General features: G+C 42.5%; 2 protein-coding genes across 3 annotated transcripts; both read right to left on the reverse strand.

The window, feature by feature from the left end:
- Window positions 1–4,433: 4,433 nt before the first annotated feature.
- On the reverse strand, window positions 4,434–10,712 carry atf7ip2 (activating transcription factor 7 interacting protein 2). Of its 2 annotated transcripts, XM_084571554.1 has the most exons (14): window positions 10,673–10,712; window positions 9,906–9,966; window positions 9,501–9,769; window positions 9,063–9,135; window positions 8,662–8,793; window positions 8,179–8,247; window positions 8,056–8,093; window positions 7,936–7,967; window positions 7,786–7,838; window positions 7,102–7,147; window positions 6,870–6,949; window positions 6,611–6,778; window positions 6,339–6,526; window positions 4,434–5,263 (listed from the first exon to the last, which is right to left on the reverse strand). In XM_084571554.1, exons 3-14 carry the CDS (start codon window positions 9,728–9,730, stop codon window positions 5,053–5,055), a joined length of 1,320 nt encoding a protein of 439 aa, XP_084427680.1. In that variant the 5' UTR covers window positions 9,731–9,769; window positions 9,906–9,966; window positions 10,673–10,712; the 3' UTR covers window positions 4,434–5,052. The 2 variants fall into 2 exon arrangements, with proteins under 2 accessions (XP_084427680.1, XP_084427681.1); XM_084571555.1 differs by lacking the exons at window positions 8,179–8,247; window positions 10,673–10,712 and having other exon boundaries at window positions 9,501–10,078.
- Window positions 10,713–12,048: 1,336 nt separating this feature from the next.
- On the reverse strand, window positions 12,049–19,797 carry slc6a16a (solute carrier family 6 member 16a). Its single transcript, XM_084570334.1, has 11 exons — window positions 19,279–19,797; window positions 19,004–19,161; window positions 18,016–18,142; window positions 17,754–17,929; window positions 16,671–16,781; window positions 16,325–16,566; window positions 16,056–16,236; window positions 14,350–14,551; window positions 14,106–14,265; window positions 13,852–14,014; window positions 12,049–13,126 (listed from the first exon to the last, which is right to left on the reverse strand). Exons 1-11 carry the CDS (start codon window positions 19,610–19,612, stop codon window positions 12,794–12,796), a joined length of 2,187 nt encoding a protein of 728 aa, XP_084426460.1. The 5' UTR covers window positions 19,613–19,797; the 3' UTR covers window positions 12,049–12,793.
- Window positions 19,798–21,073: the final 1,276 nt, after the last annotated feature.

Below are 21,073 nucleotides of genomic sequence, written 5' to 3' on the forward strand. Positions count from 1 at the left end.
AGCACTGATGCTTCACATGTTTGATTCATTCTATGCAAACTCAGTGACCTTCCATGTTCCTCAGCTATAAAACCATCAGACTGTCAGTGGAGTTCACAGCACGTCAGTTTCACCAGAAACCATGTTTCCTGTAGCTCTGCTGCTGCTGTTGGCAGCTGGATCCTGTGAGTCTCTCTAAGTTTGTCTCAGTTAGTAGTTCTTCTTTTAAAGTTGATCATTTGATGGAAAACATTTTCTTGTTTTAACAGGTGTGAAGTGTCAACAGTTGACACAGCCAGCCTCTGTGACTGTGCAGCCAGGTCGACGTCTGACCATCACCTGCCAGGTCTCTTATTCTCTTAGTACCTACTTCACAGCCTGGGTCAGACAACCTGCAGGAAAAGGACTGGAGTGGATTGGAATGAAACATACTGGAGAGTCATTCTACAAAGATTCTCTAAAGAACAAGTTCAGTATCGACTTAGACTCTTCCAGCAACACAGTGACTCTAAATGGACAGAATGTGCAGCCTGAAGACTCTGCTGTGTATTACTGTGCCAGAGGTGGGATGGGTTAGTGGGCTTTATTTGACGTCTGGGGTGAAGGAACTAAAGTCACGATATCTTCAGGTAAGACGCTTTTAAATATCATATCTGCAGTGACTACTTTTTATTTTAAGCTGTGTTTGTTGATGCTCCACCAACTTCAGTCACTGTGAGTCTCTAGCACAATAATAAACAGCAGAATCTTCAGTCTTCAGACTGTTCATCTGCAGAAACAGCTGTTCTCTGTTGTTGTCTCTGGAGATGGTGAACCGGCCTTGAACTGACTGAGAGTGGAAGATGCTGCTGCTGCCGTCACTGATAGCAGCAACCCACTCCAGTCCTTTTCCAGCAGCCTGTCTGATCCAAGCGTTCCAGTAATCACTACTGAACCCTGAATATGTACAGGTCAGTGTGTGGGATTCTCCAGGTCTTTTAACCTCTGGTCCAGACTCAGTCAGTGTTTTACCCTCAGTACCTGCAGACACACAGCTCATTACCTACTGTCCTGCAGATACATTGTCTTTTTGATCAGCATGTCTGTAAAGAAAATGTTTGCTTCTTACCGTCCCAGTTAACTGACAGCAAAAGAAAAACAAGCACAAAGTCAGTAGTGATCATTGTGAAAGCCGTTTGTCTCTGTCCAGTCTACAGTGTGTATGTCAGTGATTTAGTCCCTGTCTTAAAGTCTGCAACACATATGTAAAGATGGAGGAGGTCAGAGTTTGCATCGACGACTCCTCCTCTTTGTGTACGCCCCTCTGATAAAATAGTTAAATACAAGGTAGAATAAATTATTAGAAAACTCATCTCCAGACTGTTTTTTGGAGAAGTGACGCTGAACAAAGACGCAGAAACTACAAACACAACTGCACCATCGGCTGATGTGCCGCTACCTGGCAAACAATGTGGGAATGCTCCTGAACAGTTCCACTCATTTTTGCAGTTTAGCCTTACCTCTTACAAATGATCATGTTATATACCTTAAACACAACTTTTTTTTGACAACCTAAAGGCAGTTAACCTTAAAAATCGCCCCGTTGTTATTCAAGGAGAAATCAAGCTAGTGAAAAAGAATGAAGTTTCTGTATCTGGTTAACCCTTTATGGGGCGAGGAATCATATTTGGTGACTTCAGCACACACTTTAAATTGTGTCTCTCTGTGAGGTTTTAGAAGCATGTGGTTTTCACCCAGAAGGAAACAAAATCTGGGTCAAATGTGATCTCCAAGGTCCACCTAGGTACGATGAAGAAGTGGCCTGAATCAGCACTGGTGTTCTAATGCTCTAAATACATGTTTACATTAGGGCCGGGACTTTAACGCGTTAATTAAGATTAATTAATTACACAAAAATAACGCGTTAATTTTTTTTAACGCATTTTAATCACACTTATTTTTGCACCGCGGAACGTTTCTCACTGGATGAGTTTCGGCGGACCGATTATACTGGAGCACCAACAAGCGTTCATTACCAGTGTCCTCAACAAGCAGCGGGTGCTGCCGTGAGCCCCTCTCCCGTCCCAAAGCACTCACAGGCGGTCAGTCTCACAGTAGCCCCGCCCCCGCGCAGCAGTGGTCAGAGCAGAGAGGGAGAACCACGCCACCGCGTCCAGACTGCAAACGAATGACGCATGCGCAAAACTGCCGCTGATCGCACCCTGGTTTACAGAGCGGGATGTAAATGTTTCTTCACTGTCACACTAAAATAAATAATAAAATAATAATCCATTTAGATTGTTAATTTTGTCAAGTAAAAACCGTTTGTACAAAAAATGTTAAAAATATTCTAATTAAGGCAAAAAATGCTCATGTTCTTCTGTGCCTGTGACTTGTAGGCTAGAAACTAAACCAAACTTAAGAAAACTAAAAAAAAAAAAAACTTAAGTTACTGTGCCAGAGTGTCTCTTTAGAGTCATTTTGCCAATACCAAGCCCGGATAAAGGAGGAGCGTTAATAATACAGCGTCCATCACAATTACATCCAAAAGGTAAATTATGCAAATTAGCCGATGACGTCATTTAGCGACTTCTAGCGACTTTTAGGACAGCCAATAGCTACTTTCCTTTCCTGAGGAGTTGGCAACACTGTTCATTACTTCAGACAACAACAAACCACAGTGAACATGAAAGAAGAAGCTGATGAGACCGCTTTGGTTGGCCCCGTGGATGGGAAATTTAGTCATTATTCAATGGTATACTAAAAATCCATATGAAAAAAATTACTTCTCACTGTTCTCAGGTCAAATAATTATATGCGATTAAAATGCGATTAATTTCGATTAATTAATTACAAAGCCTCTAATTAATTAGATTAATTTTTTTAATCGAGTCCCGGCCCTAGTTTACATTTGTTCACCACTTTAATGTCATGGTTCTGCTTCTTTAATTTTGTAAAGTTCTCCCTTGGTCTCCTGTTTAGTGTTCCTCCCTGTGTTTTCCTCTCTTTGATTGTTTCATTGGTTTCTCCTCGTGTGCTCCGTCCTCATTAGTTTCATCTGTGTCTCGTCACCCCTCTGACCACTTGTGTGTGTATATATAGCCCTGCCTTCCCCTTTGTTCTCTGTTGCGTCGCCTCTAATCCTTCCCTCGTACGTAACTGTTCTCTGTTCGCTACCCCTCGTCTGTAATGTTTCTTATGTCCTGTAAGGTTACCCCTGTGTTTCTTTGTCTCTTGGTTTTAGTTCTTACCCTTTTAGTTCTTGGATTACCTCGCCCTGCTGGGTTCTACCTTTGGGTCCTTACCCTTGAAACCTTGACACTTAAAGGCAAGGTACCATTTATGGTAAATTCATTGATTAAACTTTACGAATCCTGACATCCTGCCCGTGAACATCAGGGAAGAAAAGATCCATTGATGGAATAACCTGGTCATTCTGTATATTCAGGTAGTCAGCTGACCTCATTCTTTGGACACATAATGTTGCTGAACCTAGACCTGAGCAACTGCAGCAACCCCAGATCATAGCACTGCCCCCACAGGCTTGTACAGTAGACACTAGGCATGATGGGTGCATCACTTCATCTGCCGCTCTTCTTACCCTGATGCCCCCATCACTCTGGAACAGGGTAAATCTGGACTCATCAGACCACATGACCTTCCTCCATTGCTCCAGAGTCCAATCTTTATGCTCTCTAGCAACTTGTAGCCTTTTTTTCCCCAGTTAGCCTCACTGATTAGTGGTTTTCTTAAGGCTACACACCTGTTCAGTCCCAATCCCTTGAGTTCTCTTCACAGTTTTAGTAGTTTCTTCAATCTCCTTAGATGTTTTCTCTGCTTGATGCATGCCAATGATTTGACCCTTCTCAAACAGACTAACATCTTTTCCACCACCACAGGATGTGTCTTTAGACATGGTTGTTGAAGAAATGAGAAGCTACTCATTGCATCAGTTGGGGTTAAATAACTTGCTGCCAGCTGAAAGATAATCACCCATGCAGCAATTATCCAATAGGCTCCTACCTGTTTGACTAGTTAAATCCAGGTGGCGACTTTTTTTTTTTTGGCCAGACAGTGTAGATGTAAAAGAGGAAATAGAGAAAAGGAAATAAGGAAAGTAAATAAATGCAAGAAGAGGCAAGAAAAGACAAAGGAAGACATGCTAATTTGATATTTTATATTATTATTAATAGTTCTGAAGATCACGATAAAAGACATGTTGGATATGGTGGCAGTAGTAATATAAAACATAATAATAAAGGTCTCTACCCTTTGCATGCATGCCAACTTCTTAATTTACTGTATGCAAAAACCTTGAAAAAGAACGAGAGATGTCTCGACCTGCTGGCAGGAAAGTCTGGGTCAGTCATGCAGGAAAAAGGAAACATCTGGAGGAGCAAATAATTCAAAAACAGAACAAAATACTAATCCCCCTAAGCCAGGGCTGTCAAACTTTAGCTCAGGGGCCACACACGGACCAATTTGATCTCAAGGGGGCCGGAGCAGCAACATAACGACATAATGACCTAAAAATAGAGACGGCAAATCATTTTATGAACAACCAGGAATTATTTTTAAGATAGAAAAATAAGTGCAATGTGTCGTTTTATGTCCACAACTCTGACTAAAACGGTGCAAATTAGGAATAGCTTCACTTTTATTGAATAATACGCAGTTAAATGTCTTTAATGTAGTTTTTGCACTGTGCAGATTCATCCCGCTGGTCAGACTGGACCCCGTGGCGGGCTGGTTTAGGCCTGGGCCGTACCTTTGACACCCGTGTCCTAAATCCTACACATTGGTCGTTTACACTCATGGTATTTTAGTCACTGACTTGTGTACACGACAGAAATTGAAGAACAAAAATCAAACATCTTTATTGAACCCTTCATTCAAAGTGAAATGAAATGCTTCATACTCTGATCGCAGCTTAAACAAATACTGTCAACATTAAAGAAACAAAAAATAAACGTCCATTTACACTGCTTCCGCTGGAAATAAAATCCCTGCCAAAGTAATTAAGGTCACTGAAAACACCGTCGGGCGTGAGTAAATCCCACTAGAAGCAGCCGCTCCTTAAATCCACTTCCTCTTCTAGTCCGGGATAGCTGCGGACGCAACTTTACTAAACGGCCCGTAGCGTCCAAATACGTCTTTGCCCACCACGGCAGCACACACCTTGTGCCCGGGCTTGTACTTCCTGATCAGCACACACATGGGCAGATCGGTGGCCGCCACCTCGCCGAACATTTTCCAGGCTGGGAAGACGCCGCTGCCCTTAACCTTTTCCATAGTGAGGTAGATGCTGCGGCAGAGAAAGAAAAAGAGAGAGAGAGAGAGAACGTGTGAAAAGATACCAAACACATGATGCATATTGTGGAACAAGCTGTAAAGTCTCTCTCACCCATTAGAGGCAAAACTCAGATTAAAACTGAACCCTGAAAACTTCTACATCCACACACACACTGTAATTTCACTGCTCTGCTGTTTGAAGCACTGACAGAAAAATGTCCGATAATGAAGATAAATAAAGACAGAGGTGATTCTTGACATGTCACTTAACTCCACGTGCTCCCCAAGTCTGAGTTTCATGTGACGCATTCACACGGGATTTTTCACAATGGATTTTTAAAAATAAAACATTTCTAAAGAAAAAGAAATGCAATTTCTGTTTAGTTCTAGGTCTCAGTGTCGTGTTATGTCCACAACTCTTACTAAATCTGTGTGAACCCTAGGAATAGCGTTTACTTTTATTGGAGAAATTGCAGTTAATGTCTTCAATGTAATTTTTGCATTTTGCAAATTCATCCCGCGGGCCAGATTAGACCCTCTGGCGGGCCGGTTTTGGCCCCCGGGCCGTATGTTTGGCACGTATGGTCTAAACGGTCGAATGGGTTGGTGACATCTGTCCAGAGTTTTAATTTACAGCACATCCAAGTGACAAGAGGCAGAAAAAAAAAGACGCGAATCAAAGAAAAGTCTCGAGATGCCGATTCACACTGGATTGGTTTTGTCACGGGACCTCTGTCTTAACAGAAATATGTTAGGTAATCTGCAGTTTAATTTTAACTTTACAAATTACAGACATGGACGATTCGCACGGGATTAAGATCACAGACAACCTCTGACATTATTACAAATAACCGGAGGTCGTCGGCTAACATTAAATGATTTCTTTTGCCAATTCTTGTTCAGACTTTAGACATTTTCTTTAGCTAGTTAACAGCTACAAGGACATAATATTATAAAAGGCTGTCATTACTAACGAACAGACATCACAGGCGGTGCGGTACGGTAAAGTCAGAGAACAGTCAGGTCTCCATGACGGCTGACCGTACCGACTGTGGGGCTGAAAGCTGCCCCATCAACGCACAACTCACGTGTAACTATCCATGGGCGGCGCAGAGAGGTCTTCCTCCGTCACGTTCCAGAGCACAGACAGGCTGGCGGGGTTCCTGATGAGGGCCAGGTGCACCTCCACCCTCTGGGGCAAGCTGTATTTTGCCGCCTCTACGTTCAGGGTGGAGGGGAAGGCGAGGCCGGGGAGAGGGGCGTACGAGACCCCGTCCTTCGGTCAAAGAAGAAGAATGAGAGGAGGTGACGCGAGCTGCAGACAGTCCAGTCAATCAGTTCTGTGGTTGGTGTGGACTACCTTCTTTGTGTCTCCGTCCGCGCGCCTGGGACTGTTTCTGCCATCAGGAGAGAGGGGCTCTGCTTTGAGCCTTTTAGCGTTCGGCTCCTCTAACTGCTTCGCCTCCTCGCTATGGTTTCCCTCTCCCTGTTGATCGCCTGGCTCCTGCTTTACAGACCTGACATGCTCCTGGATCATACAAACCAAAGAGAAAAGGGTCACAAACAATGAAAACAGCTATGTTCTTCTTAGCCTTAACCCAAGGAACAAAGCATCCTACCTCACATTTAGGAGAGTGATGAGGAGCACAAACTGGAGAAGGCCCCTCCTCATTTAAATCTGTGATGGCAGCCGTCAAAGCTTAACAAGGATTTGGTAAAATAACAGAAGAAGGGAGAGGACAGTGGAGTTGTTTATTTAAATGCTGACCGATTCATATTTTTAAGAGCTTAAAATAATGTTACCAGAAGATAAACAGGATCGACATCTGACCTGGTCAAACATCAACTTACCTCGATTATCTGCATGCAGCTTGTGCAGCGTCGTCTTCGCCGTTTCCTGAAAACAAAGCATCGATTCATTTAAACCTCTGTGTTTATTCTGTTGTTTGATTACACCCATGCAGTAATTATCCAATAGGAGGCTCCTACCTGTTTGACTAGTTAAATCCAGGTGGTGACTCTTTTTTTAGCCAGGCTGTGTAGATGTGAATCTGGAAGTGACCTGTCTACATTCAACCCACTGGGCTTTAATTGAGCTCCACAGCACTAGAGACTATGTTTACAATTATTTATGACATTTAAAAGAGAAATATATTAATTTAATTTATATTTTGTCATTTCAGATGAATTTTTATCTTTTTTTGTTGAAGTCTACACTTAAAATTGGATTATTTTTCCTGTATAAACATCAGGCTGCACATTTATTATTGTTGAATTGTAAAAAATATTTTAAGTCACTTTCTAATGACCTAAATATGCCAACAGTTTACCAACTAACCTCCTTTTTACGTCTTTTACAGCTGTTTTTATTATATATTGACATTGTCCAAGCACATTAGCCCCAAACATTTTGAGTGCAGGCTCAGACATAAAATAATCTTTTGTTTTTCAGTCAATAAGAAGATTTCTTACATAGAAAATGGTTATTCCATAATATCTGAAATGAAATTACAGCATCAATAAGTACATATTTACCATGACTTGGCAGAGCTTTCCACAATCGTCACCATCCAGGTGTTTTCTGTCTACTGAAGCATAAAAATGTACAGAATAAATACGTTAAAAAGAATATTTGAATTATTATTATTATTATTACATGTTCACGTGTGCTCGCTGGGCTCTTACTTTGTGATCTGGTTTCATCCTCTAGATCGCTCCTGCAGAGTTGACAAATCAAATAAGTCAAATAACTGTAGAATAAATCCTTTACTCAGCACTAATACTACTGAACATGGTTCTACATACCGGCTGATGTTCCCATTATCAAGAGACGGTAGTGGAGTCTGAAAGGACAAAGGAAACTGAATTAATATGAAAATATATTGGGAAAAAAATCATCTTTTAATGCGGATGTGTTTGTCTGCCGACCTTTATCTGTGTCTCGGTCATGTAGGCGAGAGCAGCTTTTGATCTCTGAGACACTTTCTTAATTCGAGCCTGAGGGAGAAACACACAAATCTTCCATGTTTGGTTTTGTTTTCATTTTGTTTCCCCCAATTACAGGTGAGTCACGTGAGTTACAGGTGGGCAACGTTCACAGGTGTTCCCTGTCTAAAACACAACTCCCCACCGGTCACTTAGAGAAGAAGATGATGAAACGTCTTCAAGAAACGCTACAGGTCCAGCAGCCCTAGTCTCAGCTTGTTTTTTTTGGTTTTTTGCATCAGCATAAAGTTAAACGTTAAATTCAGCTGGATTTTATCTAATCTGGAACGGACAGAGGTAGTCAGACGAATAACACATGCTTAAAAGTAGCGGCAGCGGTCAAATTCAGGAGTTAAGACGTAAAAAAGGAAAAGATGCAGGCGTCGAGTCCATGAAAAGTAGGAGACAATAAGAACTCCCACCCACCTCCAGCTTTTTCAGGACGTCGTCATAGTTGACTTCGTTTTCCAGGTGTTGAACGGATGCTATTAAACGCCGCAGCTTGGTTTCCTTCTTTTTCACTGCACTGCGAACCTCCTTCCGGATCATCTCTTGCAGCTGCAGAAAGACACACATATGCATGTAGTTCCTGAAGACATACAGACGTCTGTGTTGGGAATGAAAACAGGAAAAGAAAGCAGTTATTTTGGAAAATGTTTGGGCACCAGAGTGAGTCCGCAGTTTTGCTCTTCGCGATCACGTTCTGGGATGTTTCAAGCATCACATGTACAAGATCAAAACCTCAAGTAGAATATTTCCATCCCCACACTTAAATACTGAGCGGCCAGAATTAGTTTTGCACGGAAAAAAGTAACAACGCCTCTTACTTCCACTTGGGAGAATATGATCTTTTGATCGCTGTCTCCAGTAGAAGCTGACGTGGACGGATTCGTCTTCAGTCTTGACACAGACACAAAAACAGAATGTCAAAGAGGAGGAGCTGACAAAAGAAACTGGCTCCATTTTCACATTGGTACTAAAAAGGAAAAATGCTAAACAATTCTGTATAAAATTCTTTGGATTGCCACTCAATTATCACCCAGATTTCAGTGGTCTTAAGTCCACTATACAGTCCATGAAGCATAACATGTTTAGTGATTAAACCTAAGCCTCAATCTCACAAAACTCCACTTTGACAGTTCAATCATTCTGTGCAACTCAAGTAGAAACAGAATTAGCAGCGAGGAATGCTGAAGCAAAATAGCCTAGAAGACAAGTAATTCACAATAAATTAACGTTTGCAAAACTGTGGAAGGCCAACTCACGAATCTAGAAGCAGCTGGGCCACGTCTGCATCAGTCTTCAGTCCCTTTGCTGATTTCAGCACACGCCACCTCTGAAACGTGTGTCCGATGTTCACTCGAAACCTCTCATGAGATCTGTATTTCAGCGCCTGAGACCACGCTTTGTGTTTCCGGGATCTGCCTTTTGCCTGTTTTCCTGGAGCTTTGTGGGGGGCGCCGTAACGCTTAGATGGGCCTTGAACCTCCGACATGTTTTACTGAACCTGCAGTGTCCTGTCAGGAGAGACGTTCTGCGGAGGAAGGTCCAGGATGTGGCACAGTGTCAAATCATGGACCATACCATACAGGTGAGGCAAATAATAATGATGTACAACACGCTGCATTAGGTTTAGATACGCAAAAATGTCAGTGCTGACATATTTTTACCTCTGTCATAAGTTCATCCCAGTCCTTTACGTCCTGTCAGTTCTGCAAACTGCTCTATCAACTGAAACACAGCACAGATGCAAACGTTTTTATTTCATTCTGTATTCTGTTTATCTCCAGCGGCTACAGCTACTTCCTGGTTAAAAGCCTTCCAGGCAGTGAAAGTTTATTTCCTACACATTGTGAATCTTATCAAATAAAACATGTCAGTGAAAGAGATAGATAGATATTTATCAATTAGTTTCTTTATTAATTTCACTGTTGCAGCAGCAATGTACAGGCACTCAGCATATATAACAAAAAAAATAAAATAAACAAAAAAATAAAATAAAACAGGAAAACAGGCACACATCTGTGTACACGATATTTACAGGAATAATAAAAAAATAAAAAAAGAATAATACAAAAATGAAAATGAAAAAGATATTAAGAATGAAAGCTATCCTATCATAATAATATTAATAATACTGATAAAAATAATGGCTTTTATATTACAAAGTGTTTTTAATATTATTATCTTCTGGGTTATTAATAAATTATGGCGAATGATTTCCGTAACTCGTGGTTTTTTGTTGCCAAAGCAACAGCAAGCTAGCACGCAGCTGCTAACAGGACGAGCTAACTTTCATTTGAAGCGTGCTAGAAAAAGGAAAAGGGAACTTCGACTGGCTAGCAAACAGATAATAAGTGAGCTAGTTGATGTTAAAGAAGGAAACATGCAGCCATCCAAAAAAGTAAAGTATAATTTAGTCGCTGGAGTGGAGTACCTCATACAACTTTTCTCCCTTACGTTGTGCAGGTCTTCTTCTTCTTCTTCTTCTGACTGTGGGCGTGAACCAACATAGTTAGGTTCATACCGCCACCTACCGACCAAAGTTAAGTAAAATAATAAAATAATAAAATAATAAAATAATAAAATAATAAAATAATAAAAAGAAAATAATAAATTAAAATAATAAATAATAAAATAATAAAACAATAAAAATAAAATAAGAAATAAAAATAAGAAATAATAAAATAATAAAAATAATAAAATTAAAATAAAATAAAATAATTATTAACTGGAGTACTTCAAACTACCTGGATTCTTCTTCTTCTTCTGGTATAAAATAAAATAAAACGTTTCTAATCCTGTAGCTTCAAGAAAAGCAAACAGGTGTCTGTTCTTTCATAGTCCCACAGTGAAGCTGGAATTGATTCAGGCAGCCAGATTAAAAGCGTGGAGACACCTTATCTTGTTCCCCGTTTGTTTGTTTGTTTGTTTGTTTTTTCACTAATAATTCTCTAATAACTTAGCTTTGCTTGCTTTGCCTTCAGACTCCTCAACAGCTGACAGGAGTCTAGAATCATAGACTATAATCATCTACCACTTCATGCACTGTTCACTTTTTCAGCTTCTGTTTACAGTTTTCAGTTCATTGTTTACGTTCCCATTTGCACATCGATATTTGCACTAGTCATTTTATATTTCTAAGATTTTGTATCGGCAGCACAGTGGTGTGGTGGTTAGCACTGATGCCTCACAGCAAGAAGGTTCTAGGTTCTAATCTACGGTTCCTTTCCGTGTGGAGTTTGCATGTTCTCCCTGTGTCTGCGTGGGTTCTCTCCAGGTACTCCAGCTTCCTCCCACCGTCCAAAGACATGCTGGTTAGGTTCATTGGTGATTCTAAATTGGCCGCAGGTGTGAGCTTGGTTCAGGAAGTGTGAATATTTCTTGTACTTTTAATTTGTTGATTCTTTTTTACATGTATTTTTTTTGCACCATCTTGCTTTGCAGCTGCAAAGCCTACATTTCCCCATTGTGGAATAATTTAGAGGATTATCTTAACTTAATAAAGGCTATTTGGATGGTATTGTATCATGTGTTGTCTTGTCGTCTAACAGTTGCCCCTCTGTCAAAGTAAGTTAATGTAAATGCCAATGTAAGTAAATGCCTTAGATAGACAGATAGATAGATAGATAGATAGATAGATAGATGTGAAAGTGTATCCTGCAGAAATGTGTTAATTTATGATAACGTATGCCAACTAAATCTCAAAGTGCATGTGTGTAAAATGAAGGAAAATCTGATCAGCTCTGGTCACCAAGATAAACGTCAAGGACAGATAAGCTCAAGTGTTGTACATCTTAACATAATGAAGGAAATGGAGGGGGGTGTTAAAGGTTTGAGTGGAGCAGTGTGAATCATAAGAAGAGCACATCCAGCCAGCTCGCTTCCATCTTAGAGGTTTATTTAAGTCGCCATCTAGTACAGCAAAACACTGCTACAAATACAGCTGAAACGTTTCCTGTCAACACATGTAAAAACCTTGGTATATACAGTCAACGGTACAAACATTGCTGTGGTCTTATGAGGTAAAATTATATAAAGTATAAAACAGCTTTCTGTGAGAATAACGCTCCTCATTCCACGACCTGACCGATCGACGACAGAAACACTCAAACGCACAAAGACATCACAGCTTCTCAAGGTAGAATGTTCTCATGCAAATCCATACGTGTCGTTTAACTAAAAATAAAAATAAAATAAAAAAACTCACCACCCCTCACGTATGACTCCCACTGTGAGGCTGGTGGATGGTGAGTTTATTGCTATAAAACCTTCAAGAAATTCTCTGTATTTCACTAAATACAGCTGCCTAGTTCATTTTTTTTTGTGTGTGTGTTCATTAACAAGTAGTGTTTTTATCTTCTGAACTGTGGAGACAGCTCAGAAAACAAATGGCGGAAGGTAAAAAGAGGAGAGGTATTTGACTGGTAATGTACTGCCTTTAAAAAAATAACCTTTGTGAGTTTGCCGATTGTAACGGTAGAAGTCAACGCATCAAGAATAATTTGAAGAATTTCTGTCCTTTCACAAACAACTTCCCATTCCCCCACCACCGTGCTCACACCCCCGTGTCTTGCTCGTCGTCGTCGTCCTCCTCCTCCTGCTGGGGCAGTAGCCGGTAGTGCTCGTTGCCCACGGGCAGGAAGACAGTCCTGGGGTGGCCCTCGCCGTCCAGAGCGAGGACCCGGTGGGAGTCCATCTGCTCCGTGGAGCTGCACTTGGTGTAGAGCTCGCGGTGCGTCTCGTGGCCCCCTCCGTCCTGCAGGGGAATGCTGCGGTTTTTCAGCATGGAGTGGACGTAGCCGATGGGGACGGGCAGGCTGGCGAAGACTATGAGCATGACGATCATAGCGAGGGCCCAGCCGGGGTACTCGAGGGTCATCTCTGAAGCCTGGAGACGAAATGTCAGAAAGGGACAGAACCATGTGAAGCTTGACATATGAAATAGTAATAATCAGAAAACCCTTTGAAACAGAAGGACTCATAAGACCTTTAAACTAAAGAAAAAACTATTGATAACCATTTTTCATATATGTTTTTTGTTCTGTACGTTACTTGATATATCTACTGACTACAATCAAGTATTATTTTAGTAAAATATGGTACTTCTCCTGTTCCTTTTACCCCAGACAGGATCCTTTTCGTGTCCTTTTCATGAAACCTCTTCTCTGAATAAGTAAATATATATTAAATCAAATATATTACGCATCTTATGATAAATCAATCACAAAGTTAACCACTGTAACATTAGGTTGAATAGGAAAAACACACATAAATGTCTAAAAATTCCACCAAAATGAACTAATCAGTGCATATTTTAAGACTGAACCACATTGCTGGGTGGCTGTGGGGGAAAGTCCGAGTTACCAAAGCATCTGTCAGGATATTAAAAATTATTATTTTGTTGTTTCTGCACACTACGTCGTGCAGAAGATGCAACTCCCACTCCGTTCTTTCTTTTCTGATGTAGCCCTGAAGCCGGAGCAGCTTCCCCCCACGTGAAAACTCTGACTTTGAGGTAATGTTTATGGTTTTATTTCAAATTGCGTTGAGCTTAAAGAGTAAAAAATAAATGTGCAGATATTGTAAATTATTTCATTAAAAAATAAAACCTACCGTGGTCTGATTCCAGGCGGTGTACGTGGGCCTTTTAAAGATCATCCGCAACAAACTTGCAGCCAGGAGCCCGACCATCGCCAGCAAGCAAACATATTTCCACAGATACTTGTACACCACCGGAGGGCGCCATTTCAGCATGACTTCAATGTCGTCCAGGAACCTGCAAAAGATTCATCATTTCAAAATGAGATAAAAAGAAAATGAAGCACAATGGTGGGAAAAAGAAAAAGAGAAAAATAATCATTTCTCACCGATCTGTGCCATAAACCCACGCCACGCTGATGGTTTCAAAAATGACTACAATAACAAGCGGCAGGGTGGCGGAGTAGTCGTCAAACATGGTCACGAAGTAGTTACCTGAGCGCTGGGTGAACAGTAACCCTATTACAAACCCCAAAGCGCAGCTGGACACTAGAAAACAGGTGTGACACTGTTAGAAAAAAAAACGGAGCAGGTTACGGTTTGGACACGTGACGACCCGCGCGTGCGTCTCACCCGTTAGCAGTGTCCGGTGGCGCCCCAGGACGCTAAAATTGTCCATGAGAGGCGTGAGGATTCCCTGCATGGTCCCAAACATGGTGCTGAGGCCCAGGTTGAGGAGCATCAGGAAAAAGAGCGTGGACCAGAAAGGGCTCGCCGGGAAGAGCGCCATCACCTCGGTGAACGCTATGAAGGCCAGGCCTGTCCCTTCAACGCCCTGCGCACAAACACAAAGAGAAGACAGAGGACATGGGTATGAATGAGTGACTCCGGTTTAATCTCCAATTAAATCACCAGTACCTGCAGGTTACGCTACAACAATGAGTGTGAATACAAAAACATGTTTTCCTGAACCTCCTGTTTTTTTGTACTTCTTCCTCTGTTTCTTTAGTCTCTCCTTTCGTTCCTCTATCACAGCTTGCTTCCGTTCTCCTGGAGACCGGCTAGATACAGTGTCCCATATGTTTTCATCCTCCAGCCTGCGGGTTACTTTACAGAGCCTCCCAGATTCCTCAGGGGTCCTGGGAACATCAGCACTCCACCTACGTACTACTGTTATTGAAGTGTTCACCTTTGGTCCCTGATTTTTCATTTTATTTGATTTTTTTTAAAGCAAGCTAGTACAGTAAGAAACCTGCAGATATTTGCATTTAAACTTTTCATAATACTGAACGGGCTAAAGCTGCATCTTAGTTCTGCACATCTGGTCTAAAATGATTCTAGCTTGGAAGCCAGACCACCTTTCCTGCCTGCCCACGATATAGCTCCGTTGGAACCTGATTATTCATTCATTCATTCATTTTCTGTAACCTCTTGTCCTCTTGACTGTCGTGGGGGGCCTATCCCAGCTATCATTGGGCGAGAGGCGGGGTCCACCCTGGACAGGTCTCCAGTCTATCACAGGGCTAACACAGAGAGACACTCACACCTACGGCCAATTTAGAATCACCAGCGAACCTAACCAGCATGTCTTTGGACGGTGGGAGGAAGCTGGAGTACCTGGAGAGAACCCACGCAGACACAGGGAGAACATGCAAACTCCACACAGAAAGTAGGATTCGAACTGAGAACCTTCTTCCAGAACCTAAGCTGGAGCATAATTATCTGCAGGGTACAGCCAGGTATCCCAGAGAGTGCATTTTGCAGATGTCGTCAAGTACGCTACTGTCCAAATTCCAGAATGACCGTCCTGCATCCTGCAAATCTGAAATTCTGAGCAATTCAGTCGTCTGGAACTGCTCAGAATTCATTATGCTACGGCAAAAATCTGCCGGGCCACTGAAATCATTTAGGCTTTTGACATTTAGGAGTCAAACACATCAATCCAGCACTAGTACGTGCTTCACACTGCCTTCACTGTGCCTTTATTTATTTAAAAGGTCCCATATTATAGTCCTTTCCTTAACCACGTTAATACACTCTGCCCATGTCTCCAAAGTGTGTCGTTTCAAGTTTCACCTCAAAATACAGCACAGATCGTTCGTTCTACCATGACTAGTAGTGCACCTTCTGGTTTGCAAACAAGACGTTTCCGTGCAAAAATGAGAGAGGGGAACAAATATGGCTGGAAATGAAAACCAAACAGTTCAACAGAACAAGTTTTAATCAAGCTTATCCACTCACATCTTCCTAATAATTAAGGGGGTGTAGTCAGAGGCAGCTAAAACTGAAATTTTAATCGTTTCTCCTGAAGGTCTTTTCTGGTTTTATCTCAAAGGTACCTTATTCATCTCCTTTTCCAGACTGCAGTCAGTGATTTTAGGGTCCACAATGGAGCTGTAGTTACTGTACCACTCTCTGTAGTCGGCTATAGACACTGAGCTTGTGTCCGTCAAGTTGAACGAAGGCCACCAGGGCTGGTTAGATCCATGAGACGCCATGAGGTTTAACAGGCCGAGATTTCTGGAAGAAGAAGAAGAAGAAGTAAACAAAAAAATTTAATAATAAGAAAATCAGTTTTTGCTGTAAAAGCGTTCAAACTGATTCGTACTCAGCCACGCAGCGTAGAGCAATGTTCTTGGCCCGGAAACCAAGCACAACGAAAACCACCAGCGAGGCCAGCACAGACGTCATGAAGTTGATGCAAGAGACCATCAGCGCATCCCTGTGGCAGTTGTTGTGAACCGGATTGTAGGAGGAATAAGCGATAACGGAGCCGTAGCCGAGGCCGAGGGCGAAAAAGACCTGCGTGGCAGCCTGTCGCCACACCTGCACATTACCCCAGATTTCCACCTGCAAAACATCACAAAACAAAGACTCATTACGTCTAAACTGTTTCACGAAATGGTTAAAACATCCTTATTTATACTCGTGAACATGATGAAATCTGCGCTTACTTTAGGATAAAACATATAGGTGATTCCTTCCATGGCTCCGTCCAACATCAATCCTCTGATGAGGAAAATAAAGAGCACCACGTAGGGAAAAACTGAGGAAAAATACATCACCTAATGTTGGAAAATGAAACAGAGAATGATTTCATCGCCAGAAGGTTTTACAGGTTTTTATATTTGATATAATGCACATTTATTAGCAGGTGGAGAGTTTGAACGACACAACTCTCATGCCTGTCCATCACATAGAACGTAACTGACTGCTAGTTAGCTTAGCTTAGCACAAAGACCTGAAACAGAGGGACCGCATACATGCACCTTTTTCTAATTTAAACATAATTTCTTTTGTACAAAACTGCTCCTCTAAAGTGAAGCCAAAGCAAGTGGAGCTCCCCCTGGTGGCTGGCTGCAGTATAGGTCATAAGCTCCACCCCCTTCATGTTAGTGGGCGGGACTTGGGCCAAACTAAAACTCTAAAATACACATCAAATAATTTTTTATCAAGGATGAATTTTCTGGATAAGTTTCGTTTTAGTTAGTTATTTGACGCTATAAACAGGATGTGACATAATGGCGACCACCAGTTGCCATAGCAACTGCTCTGTAAAGCGATCCGTGGGGCCGTGAGATTGTAAAAACAATTTATAGAATAAGTACAGTGTATAATCCAACATTTCTTTGTAATTGGTGGAGGTAGAGCAGAGCGTAGTATTAATTAAACAAAAACGCGAGTGAAACTGAAGGAAGTGTGGGCAGGGCATCGATATCCCGGCTCCACGTGGCTCTGCTCTTGTATTGTACTGATCAGACTCTGGCTCCAAAGTCGCAAGATGGTGCCGCCCGTATCTCCGGGAAAATAGCGTCAGTTTGCCCAACGAGAGGAAGTGGAGACGTGTTGTCCATATTTATATACAGTCTATGGGATTGACAGGTAACTGGAGCCCCTAGTGGACATTAGAGGAAATGCAGATTTTGGCACTTTTTTTTGTTTTGTTTTTTTTGTCTAGAACCAGGCAAACTTTTTCCCTTTGTTTCCAGTCTTTGTGCCAACTTAACCAGCTGAGATGAGAGCGGTTATCCACTCACCTTCGCAGAAGACTTGATGCCTTTGATCATAGCCAAAGAAACAATGCTCCACGCAGCCAGTAAACAGCCCGTCATGATGACGTTAAATTCTCCACTTTCTTGGATGGAATTAGTGATGTTGAGAGCTTTCCGAAACCAGAAGTAGGACGTTGGGGAGCTACCTGCACATTCTCTCACTGTTGATGGAAAACAGACAACACTGTAGACCTCTGCCATCTGGCGTCTATGTGACGTCTTATTTTAGGAACTGTTACACAAGTACCTGTGTCATTGGTGGTGACATCAATGGGACAGTGCTCCCAGGGCAGCGGATACTGAAAGGAATTACCCATGTAGAACAGGCTCCACGCGATGATAACGTTGTAGTAAAGAGCCACGTAAAAACAGACCTGGAGAGGAGGAAAGAGTTCAGGAATGATTTGCTCAGTAAATTACAAACATTTTTAAGGGTTTTAACGTCCCAAACTTGTGGCCATAATCACTTGTGACACCGACATCAGGACTGTTTCTGAAAATAAACAAGTTTTATAAAAAGCAGGGGTGTGTGACTGAACTAGTCTGCGTGCTGTGTGTGTGCGCGCTCAGTGTTTTCCTGGTCTCGTCCGTGGAGGAAAGTGTTACGCAACGCGCTGCTCTCTCACGTTACACCATGGCATCATCGCCCTTAAGTGTACGCACAGCGCGGCTGCTGATAAAAGGAAAGAGTTGTTCACCGAAAGGTGATAAAAGAGGCAGCGCATGCTTTTTAAAAAAGATAAGTGGACGACAACATTCAGACCACTGCCCTGCCTTTGAAACCCAAACATGAAAAAAAAAAAAAGGCAGCCGGCTTCCAAACCGCAAAGATACTACAATCTTTAAGGCATCGTTTTGCAGACGCGAATGCGAATCGGCCTTTCACGGTCAAGGTGTTTTGAGTGGAGAAAGGAGAGTAGATCCTGTTGCTCTGGAGAGTAACTCCACAGGAACACATGAAGAGTTTGGTTCCAAACCAAGAACAACACGACACTGCAAAAACTAAAAATCTAAGATGAAATTACTTTAAGTCAAAGCTTAGACGGCAGCAACTGTTCTGTGCATATTTTCCTCCTATCAACACAAATCTACTTGTTTAAAGACACTAGCTTGGAGATATCTGTGGCTTCTTTGAGGCTAGATATAGTTTACTTGTTTTAAACAATCCTGACAAGTCCAATTTTCCATTTCTATTGGCACATGATTTTGCTTATTTTAAAACTTTTTTTGCTCACCATGCAGCTGGAGTAGCCAATCCCTGCGAGCTTCGGGGAGATGTGCTTCCACACGCCGATGCTGCCCTGTCGAATGCTCTGGCCGGCTGCCAACTCCATGAAAAACAGTGGAACTCCCACAATGATTAAAAGGAAAACATACAGCAGCATAAAGGCCCCTGGAAGAAAGGAAGGAAGGCAGATGTTATTTAAACAGAAAAGAAAATGTACCTGAATGTCTCATCTCTTGGCGTGTTGTTGGCGCTTCTGCAGACCCTTTTGCGTTCTCCACTCACCTCCTCCGTTTTGGTGGCAAAGGTACGGAAACCTCCACACGTTCCCCAGGCCCACGCTGAAGCCGACCTGAGCCAAGACGTACTGGACCTTGGAATCCCACGCCGGCCGGTCCCCGTCGTTGGCCTCGTCTTCATCGGGACTGGGCGCAGTCGCCAGCTGAGACTCGGACCGGCCCTCTCCCAGCCAGGCTTGGTCCTCGTCGCAGTCCAGAGACGGCTTCTCCGTCTTGTCGCAAAAACACAAGGGAATGAAAAACTTAACGTGCAGTCGGTTTTTGAAACTTTTCAGTGCCGGATGACAGAACACAAGACTCTGACAAGTTCTTTGAATCATTGGTGCTGCTTGACCGCCAACGACGCAGCAGCTGAAACTCAATTCATGGACGCATTAAAGAGAATGTGGGCTACACCGAGATCCAAACTAATTCTAGCATGTCTGTGAAGGTTCTCATTCATCCGGGTTATGGTCAAGCCATATCCAAAACTAAATCCTGAAACAAGGGCAGGGCATCTGGACTTGAAGGGTTGCTTGAAGGCATTTGATTCAAACAGCTTCTCCAGTTCTAGATGACTGGTGGGAAGAGATTGATCAGTGTGTCAGTGATGATTCTCAATGGTTTATCCAAAAACACAAACCTGAAACAAGGGTGAATGGTTTTGTTGGAGACGTTTCAACCAAGTCTTCAGTTCTAAATGACTGGTGGGGAGTTGGGGTTGAAATAGAGAACATCTATGGGTGTTACCCATGAGACTAGGGACTCTTAACGACCAGATACTCATTTAAAATAAGAAGAATTTGTTTCGATCTTGTTTTTCTTCCCAATGAGTTGGCGCACTAACAGCAAATTAACGTCCAGAGACGTCAGAGCCAAGGTGTGGCTAAAATGTGGACGCTGTTGTTCGCAAAGGAGTGTCCTTTGTCCAATCGGGTGTAGGTAGACTGCTGAGACCTGGCCTGAAAAGCTGGGCCTCCTTTGCTGAGTCATGTGTTTGTGAGTGGGCCCAAACTCCTTTACCTTCTAGATCTAAAGACTCGGATTAAACGTCTTCAAGAATCCCTACAAGTCCATAGTAGATACTGAGTTACCCTCACTGTAGTCAATCTCTTTATCCTCTAAGTTTGTCAGGGAGGATCGTCGGTACACTTAACACTCGAGCAATCTCGGCCCAGATCCAAGCGATCGCTCAGTCAGAGCCGAATAATGTTGGCGTGCCCCCCGGCCGGTGCCAGCTGGTGAGAACGGAAAGTTACAAGAGGTGTATGACCCAGACAAAGCACATGGCTGTTCAGGACGCGCGGCCAGATAGGGGCAGGTGATTTGACGAATATGTACACGGAGCGGCGGAGGGGTGCGAACCTGCGACAAAAATATGCATACACAAATAGAGGGGAGGGGAAGCGGGGGCCGAGCAGCAGCCCTTCAGTGATGTGTGAGTGGGAGAGGGAGGGAGGGAGCGAGGCAGGGAGGGAGGAAGGGAGAACCCACTGGGAGGTGTTGGGTTTACATTGGTTCTTTCTGTGGGTGGTGCTGAGGTGCATGACCATGTAGTGGGTGCAGGAGAAAAGATACCAGGATTAAGTTTGATTAAACATTACAGATTTCATCGTAATAAAAAATAATTAATAAGAGTCGTCAGTTAAATTGATTGTGTTTGTTGCAGTGGTGCCTGATCAGCTCCTGGGAAAATTTATTTCGAGATTTAATTTCTAAACTGGGGCCTTAAAAGTTTAAAACAATCCCCAACTTTTTCCGAATGACCTCCAGGTTCATAAAAAAGTGATTAACTAAACCTG

The sequence above is a fragment of the Chelon labrosus genome, assembly GCF_963514085.1.
Source record: "Chelon labrosus genome assembly, chromosome: 21".
NCBI lineage: Eukaryota > Metazoa > Chordata > Actinopteri > Mugiliformes > Mugilidae > Chelon > Chelon labrosus.